The sequence below is a fragment of the Balaenoptera musculus genome, chromosome 16 (genome assembly GCF_009873245.2).
Source record: "Balaenoptera musculus isolate JJ_BM4_2016_0621 chromosome 16, mBalMus1.pri.v3, whole genome shotgun sequence".
NCBI lineage: Eukaryota > Metazoa > Chordata > Mammalia > Artiodactyla > Balaenopteridae > Balaenoptera > Balaenoptera musculus.
This window is the reverse complement of record NC_045800.1, coordinates 10,647,542-10,669,886: the sequence shown is the minus strand read 5'-3', so window position 1 is coordinate 10,669,886 and position 22,345 is coordinate 10,647,542. Positions and strand designations below refer to the sequence as shown.

The window sequence follows — 22,345 nt, the reverse complement described above, 5'->3', positions numbered from 1 at the left end:
CCCTTCTTGATTATATCCATGAGCTAAGTGGATGTTATCTTTTGTGATTATTTCTTTAGCACAAGTCCAACCTTGTATATACCTTTATTATTACACCCCTTTGACTTCTCTGCTTTAGGATTTCCATGGTAAAGTTAACAGGTTAATAAGTCTCCAGGGCATTCAGTTGTCAGTTTCAATCTTATCCTGGAGAACAAAACTAATGTTTTTATGGAATGATGTACTATGTAAAGGTGAAAGTGACTTTCACATCTTTTATAAAGTATAATTATTTTCAGGCTTATTGTAGACCACAGTAAACTATGTTGGGCTACAAGTGCACTGTTCATTATTTAATCATATATTACTGTTGATCCTTTTTCAAAGAATTTTCTTTATTTTAAAAATATTAAATAGACTATTTTGATAATAATTGTCATTTTGGAAATTAAACTTGGTGTAGACAGTCATTAAGTAAATTATCTTTATATCCTGAAGAAATTAGTAATTGTAAACAGGGAAGCTATTTTTGACAAACTTTGCATTAGCGAAGGGATAATATCCTTTTTGGTTGAGGTATTATTTAAATTAAAACAAGTAGCAGTGACATTGATATGGTTGCTCTCTAATATTTAAAAGAAAACTATACTCTGTTAAGATCCAGATCCTGTCCAGGAGCTTACCTATGATTTACGAAGCCAGTGTGATGCCATCAGGGTGACAAAAACTGTCCGCCCCTTCAGCATGGTGTGTTGTCCTGTCAATGAGAATGCAGCTGCCCTCATAGTGAGTGATGGCAGGGTTATGATATGGGAACTGAAGTCTGCCGTTTGTAATCGAAATTCACGGAACAGGTAAATGAACCAATAGGATCTCTTTTTGTTTTGCTTTGTTTCCCCCTTTCTTTAGATACCAGAATCATATAAAAATAGCAGGACCTTTTTTCTGAAAAAATATTTTTAAATTGATAATTAAGACTTTAGATTATTAGGGGATTATGTAACCTGCTAGAGATATTTCACCTATGGGTTAGATTAATGAATACTGTAAAAATTGATAGACTACTATGATCTAAAATTAGTATTTTGAGTTACTAACATGTGATGCAGGTTTTAAATATGTAAGAACCAGGTTTTAAATATGTTTTAAATATGTAAGAACCATCTAATTATTATGTCTTTGCAGTAGTTCTGGCGTGTCACCTTTATATTCACCCGTGTCTTTCTGTGGAATTCCTGTAGGAGTGCTACAGAATAAACTCCCAGACCTCTCCTTAGATAACATGATTGGTAAACTGCTTTTTTTTTTTCTCTCACTTTCATGTTAGGTATACTTTTTGAAGGGCAAAATTAATAGTCAGTGGTTGCAGTTATTATAAAGTCAAAGTTAATACTTCAGGAAACTAAAATGTAGACTTATTCTTTCCTAAATAAATCAGAGGGGTATAAAATATTTAAGCATAACAGTACCTGAAGTAGTATAGACTGTTATTGTAGTGCTGGAATTAGAAAATGTCCATTCGTGAGGGGCTCTGATCTAAATGAAAATGTCCATTCGCGAGGGGCTCTGATCTAAATGAAAATGTCCATTCGCGAGGGGCTCTGATCTAAATGAAAATGTCCATTCGCGAGGGGCTCTGGTCTAAATGAAAATGTCCATTCGCGAGGGGCTCTGGTCTAAATGAAAATGTCCATTCGCGAGGGGCTCTGATCTAAATGAAAATGTCCATTCGCGAGGGGCTCTGATCTAAATGAAAATGTCCATTCGCGAGGGGCTCTGATCTAAATGAAAATGTCCATTCGCGAGGCGCTCTGATCTAAATGAAAATGTCCATTCGCGAGGGGCTCTGATCTAAATGAAAATGGCCATTCGCGAGGGGCTCTGATCTAAATGAAAATGTCCATTCGCGAGGGGCTCTGATCTAAATGAAAATGTCCATTCGCGAGGGACTCTGATCTAAATGAAAATGTCCATTCGTGAGGGGCTCTGATCTAAATGAAAATGTCCATTCGTGAGGGGCTCTGATCTAAACGAAGGAGACAGCGTGAGGCATCTGGACGCTGCATGTATAGCCCTTGCTGGGCAACACCATACCCCCTCCTCCATGCTCGCTGCTCCCTCAGCTCAGAATTGAAGACACTCTTCCTCTCTCTCTCTCTCTCCCTTTCTGCTACTCCTTATTCAAAATTCAGCTCAGGTGTTGCTTTCTTTCATCTCCCAAGCCTGATGTATGTGGTCCCTAATAGTCATCAGCTGATTGTAGTTGTGATTTTACTTGTCTGTTTCCCTACAGTAAATTATAAGCTCCACAAGGGTGGGACAGTGCTTGATTCAGCTTTGCATCCCCAGCGCTCAGCCCAGGGCCTTGCACATTCTAGATGTGTGATAAATATTTATTGAAGGAATAAAGTAACTGAGCAGTATTAGAAAAAATCGTCTTAACTTTTTGACTTAAATTTTCTTATTTTCACATTGGGAATTCTTACTTTCAACAAATCTTTATTTGCAGATAATATATTGCTTCAAAGTTATTTAATTATTATAGGACCACTATATATTCAAGGAAGAATGAGGATTGGTGGTTTCAAATATATACAACTAGAAATTGTAAATATGCCAAGCAGTGCTGACGTCTAATTCTTTTAAAATTGTGGCTAGTGGTTTATAAAGGATTTTCTTTATCATTATTTGTTCTCCCACAGTGTAATTGAAAATGGATATTATTTACTAGGTTCTTTTGTTGAAATGCTGTAAAGATCCATGATATACTAGAAAGAGCATTACTTATTAATCTCTTAATCAGAGATGACATTTATTGAGTGCTTAATACTATGTTAAATACTGTGCCAAATTCTCTTAAGTATTAGCTCAACAACCCTACAAAGTAGGTACTATTATTATTATTATTATCTCCATTTTATGTATGTGGGAACTGAGACCCAGGGGTATTAAAAAACTTGCCCCAGACAACACGGCCAATAAGTGGGAGTGTAAACCTAGTCATCCCAGTCTGGAGTCTGCTCCTCGGCCCGGCATCTAGTCCCGGCTGCTTCACCGTAATCTAAGCAAGACCTGACCTCTCCAGACCCTGGGATTCTCACAGTTCCTGCCAGCTGTGGAATCCTTGCGCTCAGTGACACTAACTTTTATACTTAAAATTCTTTCACCTTCTAGACATAAATCCATACGAGGAAGTTTAGACACATAATTGTTTTGCAAAATTTATTTTATTAGTTACACAATTTTCCAAGTTAATTGACCTTGTCTGCACTTAATATAAAATATTAAAGTGAAAAGAATTATAAACACACATGCACAGAACTAATCAGTAATACAAAGCCTGTAGGAGTTTGAAATTTTATGCTGTTTAGTTATCTAAGTGATATATAAATTACATTTTTTAGGAGACAAAATGATACAGATTGTATAGCAGTTATATAAATTACATTTTTTAGGAGACAAAATGATACAGATTGTATAGCAGTTCTTGACAGTGTTGTTGATTTAAAAGTATTAAATAAATCTTTGTTACTTGAAAACATTTTAATTAAAACTTTTAATTTGAAATTCACTATGTACTTAGTGGTAATTGAAAGGCAATTCAGTTAAAGACAGAGGCCTGATTTATATTCATTGGGTAAAGGCTGCTGCTTATAAGGCCTGATCTGCCCTACTTTGTGAATCACCTCACATGAAGATGCTTGAAGAGAAATATGGCAGTTTCCTGAAGTGAACTCCAAGCTGCCAAGAGTTGGTAAACATGGTACCTACCTGTTGAACTTGCCATTCCTTTAGACCCCATCTTTGTTACTAAAGATTGATACCAATTGTATGGCTTATCCTAAGGGATCATTTATTTGGATTCAATTGATGGCCTTTTTTTCTGTTTATCTTACCGATTTTACAATAACATTATTACTAAAACAACTTTACAGCTTTAAAAGGTTTAGTTAGAATCCCGTCACCCACTCCTAGTAATTATTTCATTCTTCCCTTTCACAATGTGTGTGTGTGTGTGTGTGTGTGTGTGCATACATATATATATATACTCACACATATTCCTGATACGTACTTTTGACAACTTTATCCCAGTATTCAGTAGTGCTTTAAAGGAAGAAAATTTTTATACCCTTATTAGTGAATGGTTTTGATTTTGTTGCACACTTTGTATTCACATTTTGTGAATGGTTTTTATTTGAATCATCTTTTTAGTTTGAAATTTGATAACCTAAGTACGAACACTGTATCTAAAAATAATGCCATTTAAGACTTAACTGTCACTAGTGATGGTTTATATATTATATATTAGTAATTGTAAGTATGTATTTAAATTTTATTTTACTTATTTATATAAAAATATGTAATTATAAAGCTTAAATGTTGTAATTACATTGACACATTAAGATTTCTTATTAGAAATCTAAATGAGTTCTTTGAACCTGCTATTTGTGATTACCAATTTTATGTGCACTTTAAAGAGCATCAGATTGAAAAGTAACCCTTTAGAAAGGCAGTAAGACAGGAATGTAATATCTCATGCTACAGAAACTGTTCTCTAACCCTAGTCCTCTTCATTTGCCTTGGGTGCCCTAATACCAGGAACTTTGGCTAAAATGGTGTTTCTTAGGAGACAAAGGTCCCTGAATTCTGGATAGCAATACTCTGGAGTAATCTATCCTTTGGGATATTAGATGATGCAGTTTAAGTCCCATAGCCAAGTAAGACTCATTGTATAGCTACAGGCACTAGAGTGCTACATTACACCTTCTAGACCTGAAGAGTATACTTCCACTGTAAAGTTCCTTTAGATTTTTAAGAACAGCGTATGTTATAAATAACATATTTGTATTTTTTATTACAAATCAGGGCAAAGTGCAATTGCTGGGGAAGAACATCCCAAAGGCTCCATTCTGCAGGAAGTGCAACTCAAATTCCTGCTAACAGGTCTGCTTTCAGGACTGCCCTCACCACAGTTTGCTATCCGTATGTGCCCACCATTGACCACAAAAAATATCAAGATGTATCAGCCATTGCTTGCTGTTGGTGAGTATTGGACCTGTTCTTTTTTTAATTCTTAATGTCTATTTTACATTTTTAAGATATTTAAGTTTCCTGGTTACTAGAAAATCCTTTATTCTCCTTTAAAATGCTTTAAGAGGAGGAAGAGGCTAAATGAAATTGTATAAATACTCATCTTGAAATACTTGTTTTTTTCTGTTCTATTAATCTTTTTTAATCACAATGATAACTCATTCACCTGACACCAGATGACAGAGACCCTGACACCATGGGTACATCTCTAAAATGTCAGGAGGAAAGTCCCTGTGTAATGCTGAAACCAGACTACTTGTCTTTTCTTGGACCATCTCAAGCTCTTCCTGTGCATGTCATTTTGTTCTGAGTTTTTGTTAACTAATAATATGGTCACATTTAATAGTTTAATAATAGCAAGGTTCTTCATGTGCTAAGAATTGTATGTTAAACCTGGTTTTATTGTGTTTAAAGTGGCTATTGTCTTTATAAACTAAAGATTTGCCTTTTGGGTTGAAATTGCATATTTTTATGTTGTAGATAAAAAAAATTGGTCTGGGTTTCAACTTGCTGTCACAGTAATTTCATGGTAATGGGATTAACCTGATTTCTTTTACGGAGAGGACCAAATTTCTATTTGCTACTAGTATATAAGGTTAAAATTCATTTCTCTAAAATTTTGAACAATAATATATTTGTTTGAAATTGTCAACATTTTTCTTAAGATGCTGTTGGTTTGACTTCTGGCTTTTTCCCAGAAGGTCTGTAAACATGTGATTTGTGATTCTTTTTTTTCCTAAAATGAAAACCTGACCTTATGGCCAGTGTGTCTCAACTTAATGGCTGAGTTGTGAGCCCTAATGGCTCGTTTGAGTATTACTGTTTGGCACTACTCTTATTTTCCCATTTTTTCCATTATTATCTTTTGAAAGTGATTTGAATTTTAAGGTTCAGTGGTCTGTGTTTACAGGTGTCCAGATTTATATAAATGCAGATAGATGTTTAATTTTTGTTTTAGAAACTATTGATTCATATTAAACTTCTCATTGAGGTTTCAATTGGGATTTGTCAGTGTACATAGTGTGTACTTCTCTGTACAATGTCAGTATATCTTCTTTTTCAATTAGGATTTTATTAATTTCTTGGAGAAAATTACTTCTTGGGATAGCTAGATAACAAGAGCTGAGTCAGGCTCTGAGATTTCCATTGTAGAATAAGCTGTATTGTGCTGGTATATAGTGAATAGCAAGTCATTTATTGAATTTAGTATAATAACAAAGTAAAAGCAAAAAATATAAGTGCCTAAAGTCTTGCAGAGTCATTAGGAAAGAGAAGCAGAGTTCAACCAGAATTACTTCTTCTTCTTGGGCCCCTTAAATATTAAATCATAGTTTCAACATCACCAAAATGTGCAGACTGTAGAAATCATATGATTATTATGAACATCTGATAATTGAAAAGTGTTGGTAATTCTTTAGATATTTTCTCAGTACTAGAAGATACTGTAGAATAGGTGATAAATGTAACCAAGTGTAATACTGTATTTCTCTAGAATAGTTTTGCAAGAAATTTCTGAAGCTTTAATTCAGCAAGTTAGCTAAAATTGGAAATTGCCTAGCATTTTTACATTTATTATTATTATATTATTATTATTTCTACATTCTATTGCTTTGTATGAATCCATTAATTCTTTTAAGTCATGTGCAGTGAGAAAGTGATTGTGCAACCGCTTACATTGTTCACTTTTATTGCTTGACTTATAAAAACATGTTGAGGGCTGAAACATTACTTTCTCAAGAAAGTATTACTTTCTCAAGTGGCCATGTCCCTTCTAATTAAAATTTAGACGTATTACCTGAGACCACGAAAAGCTTTAGGAATAATAATAACTACGAATCATAATTACAGTGATAACAGAAATAGTAATAATCATGTACTTACTTTGTGCCGAGTGTTATACTAAGTGTTTTACGTATGTTTCTCATTTAATCTCCAACAAATAGATTTTCCATTATTCCCATGTTAAAGGGATACTAACACAAATTTAGTGTGGGCAGGTAATTTGCAAGAGTATAGGGCAGAGCCAGGGCTTAAACTCAGGCTTCTTTAACTGTAAAATCCACAGTGAGCCACTGTACTTTGCTTTACTTTATGATGTATTTAATGTTAAAGACAGAACAAAACCAAAATCTTTGTAAAGAAAACTAGAAAAATCTGGTTAATTAGTTCTGCTAGGTTGCCTTTTTGAGGATCAGTTATAATAAACATTCAAAAAGCTTAAGAAGGTGCATCTTCGGATTTTGTGTGTATTGAATTAGGTTGTGAAGTCTTTGAAAATCTGTCCCTGGATTTAGGTAGGATTACAGAGCACATGAGATTTAGCCCATTTTTGATGAGAAGGAAGACACAGAAATTTACTCTTTCTTCACACCTAGCTTGGGTTCCTTTTATAAAATATAGATATTGTAAAATAATTGAAATCTTGAGAAAAGACTTTTGTTAGATTTGGAACTTCCACTAGATTAATTCTCCTCTATTATGTCATTTTAATAGGTACAAGTAACGGTTCTGTCCTGGTGTACCATCTCACCAGTGGGCTGCTGCACAAGGAGTTAAGCATCCACTCGTGTGAAGTCAAGTGAGTCTGTCATTGGGATATTGAGATCATAAACATACGTAATACCAGAAAAAAGTTCTTGTGGACTTTTCGACACTGAATACTCTGCAGTGGTGATTATTTGGCTGAAAACTTTGAATAATGCATATTCATGTCCAACTAATGGCTATGTTCATCAAGGATGAGTACTAATTGTTTACTTTGTAGAGAACATTATGCAGTGGAGAATTTTTTTCTCACTTTATTTCTGCATCTTATTTATCTCTCCTAAGGTCTAGGCTGTTTTCTCACTGGATATCACTCTTTTCCCTTGTTCCGGTTTATATAGTTTGTTTCCCTTTTCTGTAAAGATCCCTCAGTAGGACTGCTCATGAAAAATTTGAATAAGGGCATTTTAATTGTTAATTAATCTCATTTATTCTTTCATTTTGAGATGTGATCTGTTTTATGAGTTCTCTGTATGCAGAGGTATCTGAGGGAAGGCTAACAGGACAGAAGGATGACTCTTGCTTTCTGTTTTAAAGTACATACATGCCATTCCAATAAAAATTTTTTAAAAATAAGTAAAGTACATACATACCTGCTCCATAGCATTACCTTGCTGATCACATGACTATATTCCTTTCTTTGCCCTGGCAATGACGGATTGTAAAGTTACACATATATAATATAAATTTATTAATCTTCCAGTATTTTTTGATGATGTTGGAACAGATGTATCCGAAAGGCCATTTCTCACTCCTGTATGTTGTATTATAGTTATAGTTCTCATGTGTGCGTTAAAATTCTTAGTGAACCCTTAGTGTGCACATTATTCGGAATAAATGCATTTTCTAAATGGGGAAGGGTCAACCCTTGAAGTATCTCAACTTCTGATTATGATGGAAGTTTCTGAAGCGTTTATGTTGCCTTATTCTTTGAAGTGCATGATTTTTTGGTACAGCCTGAGTGACTGTTTATCGCCACCTTATGCTATGCCCCTACAGTATCTCCCTAAATACATCTACATGGAGGAGTAATGTCTTCAAAAGTGTTAGGCTTTTGGGGTGCAGAGACACAGGTCTCTGCTTGGATCCTTCCAGGCTGTTGTTCATCTTTTCTCTCTCCTTCCAGTAGTCCCTGCTGCCACTGATACCTTCTCTCTCCCTTTCTTTCCTGTTTGCGTTTCTTCTCTTGACATTTCCTTTAACCCCTGGCTTTTGTGTGCAGTGTTCCCTTTTATGGCAAACACCAATCAATCAAAACTCACCATTTAATCAGTATTTGTTCTAAGGATTATGTTAAGTGTTGACACTTTACAGGCATTGTTTCATTGAATCCTCACTACAACTCTATGCAGTAGGCACTATTATTATTCCCAATTTACAGAAGAAGAAACTGAGTATTGTGGAGTCATGAAAAGGTACATGGAATTCAGTCCAGGCGTTTCAGGCTTTAGAACTGAGCTCTTAGGATACATGTGCTAAATCTCCAGCTAAAAAATTCACATAGATTAGTTGGAAACATTTTGGCAATAAGATAAAAATGTTGACTAAACCAGGATTAATGCCAGGAATTTGGTACATGCTTCTGGAAAATCAAGCACATTGTCATTTTTTTCGGAACACTGAAATCTTATTTATTTATTTATTTGTTTGTTTATTTATATTGAGGTACAGTTGAGATATAACATATTAGTTTCAGATGTACAATGTAGTAATTCAATACTTGTATATATTGTGAAATGATCACCACAGTACGTAATCTTTAATAAAGACACAATAGCTAGTTAATCAGTGAGCTATTTACTGTAAGTAAGATTGTTTTCCTGGATTGTTCAGGTCGTAGATGTCACTAAGTACATGACTTACACATGTTATGATAATATTTGTTATTGACACCAAAATTATTTATAATGTGTTACTTGGGGTACCAAATAACTCTAAGGGGTATGCTACTCAGTCAGGCTAGTGTTGTGAACAATCACGCAAATATGCTCCATTTTTTTAAATATAAATTTTCCCTCTTAATTGCCATTTTGAAGATAATTCACATTTTACATCCAGAGATGGTGCCCAAGAGGATGCTAAAATACTGCTGTCTTTGTGTTTCAATTAATGCAATTATAGTATTACAATTAAAAGCCATTATGAAAATTTCACAGATGTGTTATAAAAATTGCTGAACTTATTAGCAATAAACCCAATACGTTCTAGATACTCATATGCAAATTAAAGGCCAACTTTAGAAAGTTGTTTTTCTGCTTAGTACTAAAAGTGTTTTTAAAAACCACTTCATCTTAAGTACTTCAGTCTTTAGCATACATATGGCCTGGTACTGCCTAACTACAGATAGTTGCATCTGTGCGTTTTTTGAAAGCTATGACGTTTTAACCAGTTATGCTTTACAAATATGAAGTATATATTGATCCTCTTCTGTATGCCTGTAAACAGACAAAACCTGGGAGGCTTATAATCCAGTGGAAGATACCTAGAAGTAAATAATGTAGAGTGGTACATATAGGTTTTCTTAGATTATTAGAGTTCTTATATTATTAGTTGGTGTCTTTGTCCAATAGGCTAAAATTACAATAATATAGCCCAATACTACTTTCAGTGTCAAAAACTGTTAAAACAGCAGTTTATATGGGTATCAAAACACTGATTGATTCAGTATTGCTTTGAGTACATTGAGTGATTTGTGGAAAGTAAAATGATCTCTATTTTGTCTGTCTGTAAATTTGCAGAAGTTAGTTTCATATAATGGTAGAACTTCAAGACCTTTCAGAAAGTGTTTGCCCCCGCCAGCCACCCAGTGTTGAGAAGTAGCTAACGTAGCATCCCCAGTGCAGGTGAACAGGCCCAACTTGGGAATCTGTAGGAGTCAAAACACTGAATACCTGTGGGTAGATTCTAAGGTTACAATTGTTCAGTAGTAAGGAATGCTACAAAACAAACTTAGACTGAGTCAGAAAATGAGCTGCTGTTCTTAAGAGTTTTTGTAGAGCTCAGTGTGTGGTTAAACCTAGACAGTGGTTTTCTAACCCTGGGAGCAGTGTTGTGCTCAGCTGTGTTTGACAAGAGTTTTCATTCTTTTCTTTTGAGAAATAATCCCCTCCTTATCTAATACACTTTGAAGTCCAACGTGATTTTTATTTTCTTTAGTTGATCAGTAGCAGTCAGATATACAGGCTGCTGCTGGAATCTGCTCAAAGGCAACACACTCGTGGTGCTAGATTATAAATAAGCAGCCACCCATGTTCTGTTATATCCTGAACACTGGGACATCCTGTAAACAGTGGGGAAAGCACTTCTCTGAATATGTATGGCACTTAGAAACATAAGGAGGCATGGTAGGCTTTTTTGGGACATCGTTCTTTTAATCTAACAGAATTTGCTGAGTGCCTGTCATGTGCTTAGAGAGACAGGGCATGGTACCTCCCTTCTAAGAGAGTACAGTCTATTGCAGTGCTTCTCCATCGGTCACACTGTTGTTTCCACTGAAAGCAGTTGAGGCTTCCAGGCAAAACCCTATTTGCCCTTTGAGCCTCAGCTTTAATGTTTCCCCAGGAAGCCCAGCCTGGCCCCTGAGACCAGATTCCATGTGACTCTTACAAGCTCCTGTTGAACTCAGCACTGTTCTCTTTTGAGATAGATAATACCGGATGCACTTGTATAACGTCTCTTTTCTGCTAGATTGTAGGCTCCTGAAGGACAACAGTTACCTCCATCTCATTCACATCTGTATTCCCTAGCCTAGCAAAGTTGCTGGCATGTACTGGGTACTTAATAGCACAGGCACCCGCATATATGGGGTACCTAACAGATGTATTTTTAAAAATAATAAATGAAAAGTGGGAGGACTGAAATTTTTACTGTCCAGAGGTAGTGGCATTACTATACTGGAGTATAAGTAGTTCAGATTGCCAGCAGCAAGACTTGGAAAGTATATCTTAAGGTTTCTGTGGGTAAACAGATCTGATTGAAGCTACCAGACTTATTTAGAGAACAGAAGTTCAAAATGATTCTTGTCTCCTTTTGTTCACTCTCAGTAGAAAAATTAATGAGTACTATGTGTTAGGGGAAAGAAAGAGAAACAAGACAAAGGGACTTTTCCAGTGAATAATTAACCAACTTATATAGTAGTCGCTATAGGTGCAGTTTGAGTATAGTAAATGAGGAGGCCTAATGAAGAAAATAGGGCTTGAGTTAGATCTTGAAATAAGAGTAATCATTGATGGTGATTATGAATACATACAACGCTTACTCTGTGCCAGGCCTTCTTTATGCACTCAGTGTTATTACTCCCGCACAGCAGATGAGGAAACTGAGAGGTAGAGGAACACAGAGCTGGTGAGTGCTGGAGCCGGGACTTGATACTAGATAGTATTTGAAGAGGGAAGGAGAGGGGTCATTCCAGGCATGGAAAGTCTCAAGAGTTCTCTGTTTTTAGCAGCCTAATCTGAGTGTTTCAACACAACTTTACATTTGAAGAGTTATAAATTGATAACTACAGTAATTCCCTGCTGTTGCAAATATTATTTTCAGTTCTCTTGGGATTATCTTTGCTCCTCTGAGAAAAGACAAGTAGGTGGGTACACAGGGGTCAGTGAGGAAAAGCTACTCTCGTTAAAATAGCAAGGTTTTTTAACATCTGAACCTTTTTAACACAAGGTTCAGATGATTGAGAGGTAAGTTTGATGCCGAATGGCTTTGAAAGTCACAGAGAAGAGTTTGGATTTGATGCAGGAGCCATTGTATTGATACCTTTTCTTGGGCAGGTGAGAGACATGTTCAGAGCAGTATTAATGCTAAATTTAGCAATAGCATTCAAATTGGAGTAGAAGTGGAAAAACTAGATCAGAGGTCAGCAAACATTTTCCGTAAAGGACAGATGGCAAATATTTTAAGCTTTGTAGGCCATAAAATTTCTGTCACAATTACTCAGCCCTGCCATTGTATCGTGAAAGCAGCCATAGACATTATGTCATTGTTAAAAATGGTTGTCCTGTAAATGCTGAATGAGCAATTGCGTATAGAACAGAGGTTTAGACTTGCCTCCCAGCCAGCTACCTTGTAAGCAATGCAGGGTAATAGTAGTGTTTCTCACTTCTTTTTGTGACTCTGATGAATTCACTTGTCCTGGGTCCCCCCCATTTTCCATTGATGATGAAGCCAGTTATGTTAGTGGGAAAAAAACATGGACTCACCTACTATCAGTCCCAAATAAAGGGGACTCCCAGGACATTAGGTTGATAGGTTACTGTCTTGTCATACGTGTCTGATTTTTCTTTTATGCTTTTCTCTAATTGACATACTGTTTGGAACGTTCATCCACTTCCAAATCTAGTAGCTCAGTTTGTATTGTTTGCTTCAGGAATTTCTGCTTCCTGACCAACTAGGAATTTTGATAAAATTTGATAGTTCCTACGTGTACTCAACATTAAGCAGTCTGCTCAGAATATTTCTGTACCACTTGTTTTTAAACAGTGGAATTCTTGGCAAATACTGTGATGTGACTCTCTTCCTTTGCCAGATTTTAATAGCTATTTTAGTGCTATGAATTCTGATAACTAACCTGTCTTTTTATCGGATTTGGAGATAAAGTTTTAATTAGAAATAATTTTATATATGTTGGAAATGTATGATAATATAGTCTCAAATAAATGTCATATTAATATAATTCCTTAATTAACTTGTATAATAAAATTTAGGTCATAGAAAAAACTTATTTTTCAAATAAATTTTTCAAACAAAAAAAGAATATTAGATTAATCTTTGTTTAATTTCTCATTATAGGGGTATTGAATGGACGAGTTTAACTGGTTTTCTTTCTTTTTCTACCTCAACACCAAACAACATGGGATTAGTGAGGAACGAACTTCAGCTGGTTGATCTTCCAACAGGTTTGTGTATTTAGACTATTAAGATATTTAAAATGGTACCATCATATTGATCAGAGATGTTGCTATTTATAAAACATGTTCCAAAGTACTTTCTTTCACCTTGGAGTTTTTTCTCATTTATATATTCATTTTTATATATTCTATGTTTATGTATTCATCTTTTGGTTGTTCTATAATAATTGCCTTGGAAAAGACTCATCATTGTTTGTATGCAAATTGTGTTAACACAAGTGCATGGTAAATGGAGTACCATTAGCCTGAATGGACAAATTCATAAATATGGTATCAGTTGTACTTTCAAGTACATTGTTGTAGATAACCAGAAGTACAGTTTTAAAATAAATCTTTGTAGTTATACTTTATTAGATTCTCTTTTAAAAATTTTGGCCTTTGCAGGAAACCCTTAAAAATCTTATAAATAAGGATTCTTTTTAAATGCTTAAATTTAAAACTTTTGATAATCTCTGGCTGGCTAAATAGGAAAACTTAATTTCGGAGTTTAAAGACTTTACAATAGGAAATATTCCAGTAAAGTAACTTGTTCACGATTGTTAAAAACCTACAGCCCAGTGAGTTTCAAAATAAGAACTTGAAAATAGAGTAAGGTGAAGGTTTTATATTATTTTATATATAGCACATGGAATGATTTCAAATAGTTTTTTTTTTTTACAAAATTGTGGGGAGTTTTTTTTTAAATGGCTTCGCAATATGAATATATGTAGATAGTTTTAACCAGTAAGTTACATGTGTATATAATAAATCATATACATGGTTGCTTCCTTGTATTCTCAATATATATTTCTAATTTATAGTTGTTCTTACTTATCAGAGTATGTTACTAAACCTCAAAGAATTAGCCCCACTTTAGTCCAGTGTTGCTCTAGTCTAATTGGAAATGACCTGCCCGGTGACCCCTATCCCTACATTCCTGATTTGCCAATAAACTGGCACTGGTCACTGTAGTTACATGGTGGCCCAGGGAAGAAATGCTGTTCTGTAGTATCATTCACTAAAAAAATGCCTGTTCATTTTTTCCAATCAGCTCAGGTCTAGGACTGTTAGATAACTTAAAATCTGTCTTTCGCAGATTTATTTTTGAGGAACAAATTTCTGAGTAATAGTTACTGACTTAGGTGGGACATTTAAATTTATTGATTATAGACTTTTACAGCCTTGTCTTCTAAGGAGGGCAGCCGACTAGCAGAGCCAGGAAAGGATATAGGGTGTTTGGCGAATAATAATAGTGAGATTCTGTTTGATGGCATTGAAGAGCAGGGAGACATATAGGCATCCATTTGTCTTTGAATTGAGTATGTTCTCTCTTTTGTTTAATGTAATAGAAATCTAGGAAAAGATATTAAAATATATTTGTTCAGGGACTTCCCTGGTGGCACAGTGGTTAAGAATCCACCTGCTAATGCAGGGGAAACGGGTTCGATCCCTGGTCCGGGAAGATCTCACACGCCGTGGAGCAACTAAGCCCTTGAGCCACAACTACTGAGCCTGTGCGCCACAACTACTGAGACCACGCGCCGCAACTACTGAAGCCTGCATGCTCTAGGGCCTGTGTGCCACAGCTACTGAGCCTGTGCGCCTAGAGCCCACGCTCTGCAACAAGAGAAGCCACCGCAATGAGAGCCCACACACCACAATGAAGAATAGACCCTGCTCGTTACAACTAGAGAAAGTCCACGCGCAGCAACGAAGACCCAACGCAGCCAAAAAAAATGTATATTTGTTCAAACATAAAGTAGAACTTGCATTTTTTAAGTTATAGAAAACCATTTAGGTTCTTTGGCTATTAACTAATTCTTAATATTCCCCAGTTTCAGTTTATAGAGACCTTTTGATAGGAACATGTCAAAATATTGTAGTTGAGTATTTTGCACATGGGACAAGAAATCTTAAATACCTGTTCAAAGAGTGTTTTCTCCACTAGTTAGTATTTGTAAACATGAAAATATTTATATTACTTTGAATGTACCAGTAGTTTTTACAGTAAGTAGTTGCTTTACCATAGATGCATTAAAACTTTAGAAATTGGTATTTCTAAATTTCTAAGATTAAATTATTTGAAAGAAACCACAGAAGGACTTCAAGAAATTCTATAAAAAAATGAAAATATATTTTTATAAAGTAGATATTTGAATGTAAGTAATATACTGTTGGTCTTTAACTTGTAATACTTTTGAGTACTTGAGAATACTTTTGAATTTAGATTATTAGAAACAGCTTAGAAGCAAATGGAAGAGTGAACAGGAATAGACGGTAGCACTGATCAAATTACACTGGTACAGCTTTTAGTTTCTTACATGTTTTATGTGCTTTTTTACCTTTTCTTTAATATTTGCAATTAAAGGTAGGAGCATTGCTTTTCGTGGTGAACGAGGTAATGATGAATCGCCCATCGAAATGATTAAAGTATCTCATTTGAAGTAAGTGTCATCCTAAAAAAAAATTCTCTGGTCTTATCACAAGGTAATCTCAGGGATTTTTTTATCTTTAAGAAAGGGAGAGTATGCGTGCATGCGTATAGAATTTCTTAGTGACAGCAAACTGTGATGTGCAGCCATATCAAAGAAAATATTTTAATCACAAAATTAAGTTGCTATTGCTTTTAATTCTCCACTTCTAAAAAGACAAGGTAACTTATCTGAACCTTAACATTTCATTAGATTGGTAAAACCAGTAACTCCATTGTGTTCCACTATAGCTATGTTGATATAAATGCCTGTCACTCACTAAGAAATGTTATTTGTTGTCTGGTGAAATTCTTATTTCAACTTCCACCTCAGTTTGGGTTTACTGAGTAAAAGAATTCATTTTCCTTATTTGTAATTTAGATCTAATTCCAGTAAGTTTCTGAGTTTTTTGTTCCAAGGGAAAATAAATGTAAAGCAGGATTATTGACAACAGAGACTGAATGAAAACTAATCAAAAGAACAAAGAAAGAAGGAGTAAGCACTCTGAAATTGTTTTTAAAATTGCTTTAGCTTTTCGAGGATCTTTGCATTTCCATATAAATTTTAGACTCAACTTACCAGTTTTACCATAAAAGCTTCCTAGGATTTTGATTTTCATTGCATTGCATCCGTGGATCAACATGGGGAAGAATTGACGTCTACCGAGTTTTGTGATTCATGAACGTGGTGTATCTCTCCACTTATTTAGTTCTTCTTTAATTTCTTTCAATAATCTTGTGTAGTTTCCAGCATATAGGTCTTACGCATCATTTGTGAATTATTTTTTGCTTTTTCTTTGATGCTATTATAAATGGTGTTTTTTCTTTTTTTATTTCAATTTTCAATTATTATTTATATACTGAAATAGTTAATTTTTTACTGAGGTAATATTTATTTATAACATTATGTAAGTTTCATGTGGACAGCACTGTATTGATACTTCTGTGTACCCTACAGCGTGCTCACCACCAAAAATTTATTTTCCATCTGTCACCACACGTTTGATCTCCTTTACCCATTTTGCCCTCTTTCCTACCTCTTTCCTTCTGGTAACCACTACTCTGTTCTCTGTATCTACATGTTTATTTTAATTTGGTTTGGTTTGTTTATTTTGTTTTTTTAATTTGTTTATGTTTTTTATATTCCACATATGAGTAAAATCACATGGTATTTGTCTTCCTCTGACTTATTTCACTTAGCATAATACCCTTATGGTCCATTCACATTGTTGCAAATGGCAGGATATTCTTTTTATGGCTGAATAATATTCCATTGTGTGTGTGTGTGTGTATATATATATATATATATATATATATATATATACCACATCTTCTTTATCCATTCCTCTGTTGATGGGCACTTAAGTTGATTCTGTATCTTGGCTATTGTAATTAATGTGACGATGAACATGGGAGATGCAGGTATCTTTTCGGATTTTTTTTTTTTATTCTTTGGATAAATACCCAGAAGTGGGATAAGTGGATCATATGGTAGTTCTATTCTTAATTTTTTTAGGAATCTTCATACTGTCGTCCATAGTGGCTACACCAATTTACATTTCCACCAACTGAGGGTTCCCTTTTCTCCATGTCCTCACCAATACTTATTTCTTATGTTTTTGATAATAGCCATTCTGACAGGTGTGAAGTGATATCTCATTATGGTTTTGATTTGCATTTCCAAGTAATTAGTGATGTTGAACATCTTTTCACGTGCCATCTGTGTGTCTTTGGAAAAAAGTCTATTCACCTCCTCTGGCCAGTTTTTAATCAGGTTGTTTGTCTTTTTGTTGTGGAGTTGTATGAGTTCTTTATATATTTTGGATATTAACCCCTTATTAGATATATCATTTGCAAATATCTTCTCCCATTCGGTAAGTTGTCTTTTTTGTTTTATTTATTGTTTCCTTTGCTGTGCAGAAGCTTTTTATTTTGATGTAATCCCATTTGTTTATTTTTGCTTTTGTTTCCCTTGCCTGAGGAGACATATCTAGAAAGATATTGCTGTAGATATATCTAGATACCCTTTATCAGGTTGAGGAAATTTTTTGTTCCTAGTTTGCTGAAACTTTGTATCATTGAGTAGGTGTTGAATTTTGTCATATGCTTTTTTTGCATTTATGGACATCATCATTTGGTGTGTTTTTGTTTTGTTCTTTAAGTTGGCTTAATATGGTGAATTATATTGCTTGATTTCTCAGATGTTAAACTTGACATTCCTGGGATAAACTCCACTTGGTCATGATGTATTAGTGGATTTGATTTGCTAATATTTTGATATATTGTTGGGTTTGATTTACTGATATTTTATTAGGGATTTTTGCATCTGAGTTCATGAAGGATATTGGTCTAGTTTTTGTGTAATATCCTTGACTGGTTTTGGAATCAGGGTAATGACCTTGTAAAATGCGTTGTGAAATATTTCCTCCTCTTCTTTTTTCTAGGCGAGTTTGTGTAGAATTGATATTATTTCTTCCTTAAATAGGGCGAATTCACTGAGGAACCCATCTGGGTCTAGAATTTTTTTTGCAGTGAAGTTTTAAAATATAAATTCATCTTCTTTCATAGATGCCAAGCTATTCAGGTTATATATATATTTCTTTCAGTACGCTTTGGTAGTTGGTGTCTTTCAAGTAATCTGTCCATTCATTTCATTGAAGTTGTTGAATTTATTGATATAAGCTTGTTCATAATAATTCCCTTATTCTTTTACTGGCTGTGTGATCTGAGTAATGTCTCTTTCATTTCTGATAATCAGTAAATTATGTCAATTTTATTAATTTTTTCAAATAAACTCTATGGTTTCTTTGATTTTTCTCCCTGGTTTTCTGTTTTCTGTTTCATTGACTGCCATGCTTATCATATCCTTTTGATTCATTCACTTCTTTATCATTGTGAAATAATCCTGTTTGTCTTTGGTAATATTCTTTGTTCAGAAGTTTGTCTGATTTGTCTGATTAGTATAGCCACTCTAGCTTTCTTTTGATTAGTGTTTGTATGGTATATCTTTTTCCTTCCTCCTATTTGTAACTTATCTCTGTCTTTAAAGTTGATTTCTTATAGAGAGCATATAATAGGGACTTGTTTTACTGTTTGATCTGATAATCTTTGCTTCTAATTGCATTGTTTAAATTATTCATATTTAATGTAATTATCAATATGGCATATGTTTTCATCTACCATCTTGGTAGTTATTTTCTCTTTTTTTCATTTTGAATGAATTAATATAGTTTATAATTATATTAGGTTTAATTCCTCATATGCAAAATATCAGTTAGTATAACCCACGTAAGAACAAAAGTTCTTTGGAGGAGAGCCTCAATAATTTTTTTAAATGTAAGGGAGTCCTGGGACTGAGAAGTTTGAGAATTGCTCAAACTGTTTGGACTCCAGTCTCTTCTATTTCCAGTCAGTCTTGACTCTACACAAGCTTACTAAATTAGTACATCTTAAACAACTGATCACATTATCACCACTGCTTCAGAACTCAGTGATCTGCTATTCTCTGCAGGATGAATCTCTGTGCATGCTAGCACTGCATTTTAAGGTGTCTTAGGGATTTTATAATGTGAATCCAAAATTCACATTTTAGCCTTCTTTCTCATGATGATTGCTGTCACATACTCTGCATTTCAAACAGCATGTTCCCCCGAACACCCTGTGTCCTTTCCTGTCTTTTGCCGTTTATCACACTTGTAACTCTGCCTAGAATGCCATTTTCCTATTGTCAAAATTAATCTCAACTTTCATAGTGAATCTTTATAGCATTTACCAGATTCTCTTTTGTATTAGTTATTTACATACATGCCTTTACTTGTTTTTATATTAGATGTAATAAAAAAATGTAACATACTGCATTTGTATAATCCATCACGGTTTATAAAATTCTTTCATGTGTGCTGGTCCTTTTTTTTTTTTTTATCCTTACAGTATTTAGTGAGGTATGTAAGACAGGTGTTGCCATTTTAAAGATAAGCAGAATAAAACTCAAAAGGTCACATGGTTTGTCTGAGGTCACATAATTATCAAGTGGGAGTCCTTTGATAACACTGAGCTACAGGGATCTTCCTACTCTGTCACATTTCCTCACTGTCAGCATGATAGAAACTTTACTTACTTTTTCATTTAATTTTTACATAACCTGCATACCAATCAATCCATTGATGTAAGTAGTGGTATTTTCATGTGTTGATGAGAAAATTGAGCCGCAGGAGGGTTATTGTAAGATGTGGCACCAGGATGTGAACTCATGCCTTTTCTCATCACTCTGAGCTGGGCTCCTTGCCTAATTATGGCTATGTGGCTCTCACAGGTCATTTTAGAGCTTTACCTTCTTAGGACTATATTAATCATGAGGGCTAAAGGTTAGTTTAAATTCTCTTTGTTTAGAATGTGTCATCTGAGCTTTCTGATTTACTGAACTTTTTATTTGCACTGCTTGTGAAAATTTTGCAAAAAGAGGTTTATTTAGTAATTTTGTTTATTTTAGGCAGTATTTGGCAGTTGTATTCAAAGATAAACCCCTGGAGTTATGGGATGTTAGGACCTGTACCATTCTTAGAGAAATGTCCAAAAACTTCCCTGCAATAACTGCTTTGGTAAGTTACAATTTAAGAAGTAAACATTTTATTTAGATATGTATATATGTGGTGAATATTTTTCTTTAGCTTGAATTGAAATCATTACTCCTGTGTATTTTCTTGTCAAAAATGTGTATTCAGAGAAGATGATCTAAACAAATGGAGGTAACTCTTATTTTCTTGGATGGGTTAAGCTAATATTATATTAAATTCCAATTAAAATTTAATTTAGATATTTTGAGGAACATGATAAACATATTCTAAAATATTTATGGAAAAATAAAGGTCATAGTCATCCTTGAAAAAAGAGGAGTAATGTAGGCAGTATGGGTAGGGGTTGGACCCATCCTACCCCATACAGTACATATTATTAAACCGTAGACATAAAAGCAGTGTCATATTGGCCCAAGAAACAGAAATGGATCAGTATAATAAAGAGCTCATTAACAGACCCATGAATGTTTGCGAACTGATTGTACAGTAAAGTAGCTCACAAACCCAAGAGGAGGGACAGACTGTTTAGTAGACAGTATTGGGGAAACTGTCTCACTTTATGGAGAAAAATACTGGATCTCTGCATAATACCATATTCAGAGGTGGGCTCCACAGGATTAATGACCTAAATGTAAAAAAAAATAAAGCTATAAAATTAATACAAATACAGAAGAGTATTTTTCTCTTCTGGGGGCAAAAGAGGATATCCGAAGCTCAAACCAAAAGGCAAAAAAATTGAATGAATTTGATTATATCAAGATTGGTGCTTTCTATTCAATGAATCAGACCATTGTCAAGGTTAAATATAGAAGACAAATTGAAAAAAGAAATTTTCCAGAGTCTAAGATGGACAAAGGGCTAACTAATCCCTCTAAGGGATTAGTATTGTGGGAACTCCTGCAGTGAAGCGACAGGAGCCCCAGTGGAAGGATGAACAAGCATGTGAGCAGTTAATGAATGGCAGAGAAACCTAAAAGGCCAACAAGCATGTGAAGAAATGTTCAAACTCATCGGTTTTGAGATGTGCAAAGTAAAATAACCATGATATACCTTTTAGACTAACAAAAATTGGAAAGCCAGGTAGCATCCCATGTGGGTGTAATATGGGCTGTAGGAATTCCTTGGCACTGCTGATAGGTATGTAGACCAGTGAAGCCATTCTGCAGAGCAAACTGGCAGCACTTAGGCAAACACAGACATCCCCTGTGTCCCAGCTGATCAGCTTCTGGTCATACAGGAACTTCTGTGAGGATATTGACTGCAGTGTAATTTGCCGTGAGGAGAGTATAGAGACAATCTGGGTGTCTTTTGCTGGGAAACTAAACTAAACTAAAAACTAGGCTAAAAATTAGCAGATGTACCTATGGAGTGTTATATAACATGCAGAAACAACAGAGGTGGGACTTGAATACATTGCACTGAGTAAAAAGAGTTAGAAACAGGATGAGATATATAACACACTACTGTTAATGCAGATCACAAATATGTGCATGTAAAATAACTGCATGTTAAGAATTTATACATATGAGAGGATATTAGATTAAATGCATTAGAATAATCAGGAATAAATAAATAAAAGGAGAGGTTTGGGGTGGACCTACAGATGATAATGGGCCATGATTGGAGGAGTGTGATCATCTCACCTTGTGTACCTAAGGGGGAGGTGGGGAGGTAAGGAGTGGGAGATACCATAATTAAACATATTATTTTCATTCTGTAAAAAAATGAAAGCATCAAAAGTTTAAAACCTGTTGGAGTTGGCCATTAAGCTCTTTTCCCTTAAGCTGTAATTGAAGATT

At 34.6% G+C, this 22,345-nt stretch overlaps 1 protein-coding gene across 2 annotated transcripts in view; it reads left to right on the top strand.

Annotated features, from left to right (window-relative positions):
• WDR11 (WD repeat domain 11) overlaps nt 1-22,345 on the top strand; it is a 55,968-nt gene that overhangs the window by 14,402 nt on the left and 19,221 nt on the right. For both annotated transcript variants that reach the window (XM_036828635.1, XM_036828636.1), the window contains exons 8-14: nt 638-833; nt 1,165-1,268; nt 4,846-5,022; nt 7,564-7,648; nt 13,405-13,511; nt 15,871-15,946; nt 20,462-20,570. In XM_036828635.1, the coding sequence (XP_036684530.1) occupies nt 638-833; nt 1,165-1,268; nt 4,846-5,022; nt 7,564-7,648; nt 13,405-13,511; nt 15,871-15,946; nt 20,462-20,570 (854 nt within the window). The remainder of the gene's footprint in view (nt 1-637; nt 834-1,164; nt 1,269-4,845; nt 5,023-7,563; nt 7,649-13,404; nt 13,512-15,870; nt 15,947-20,461; nt 20,571-22,345) is intronic.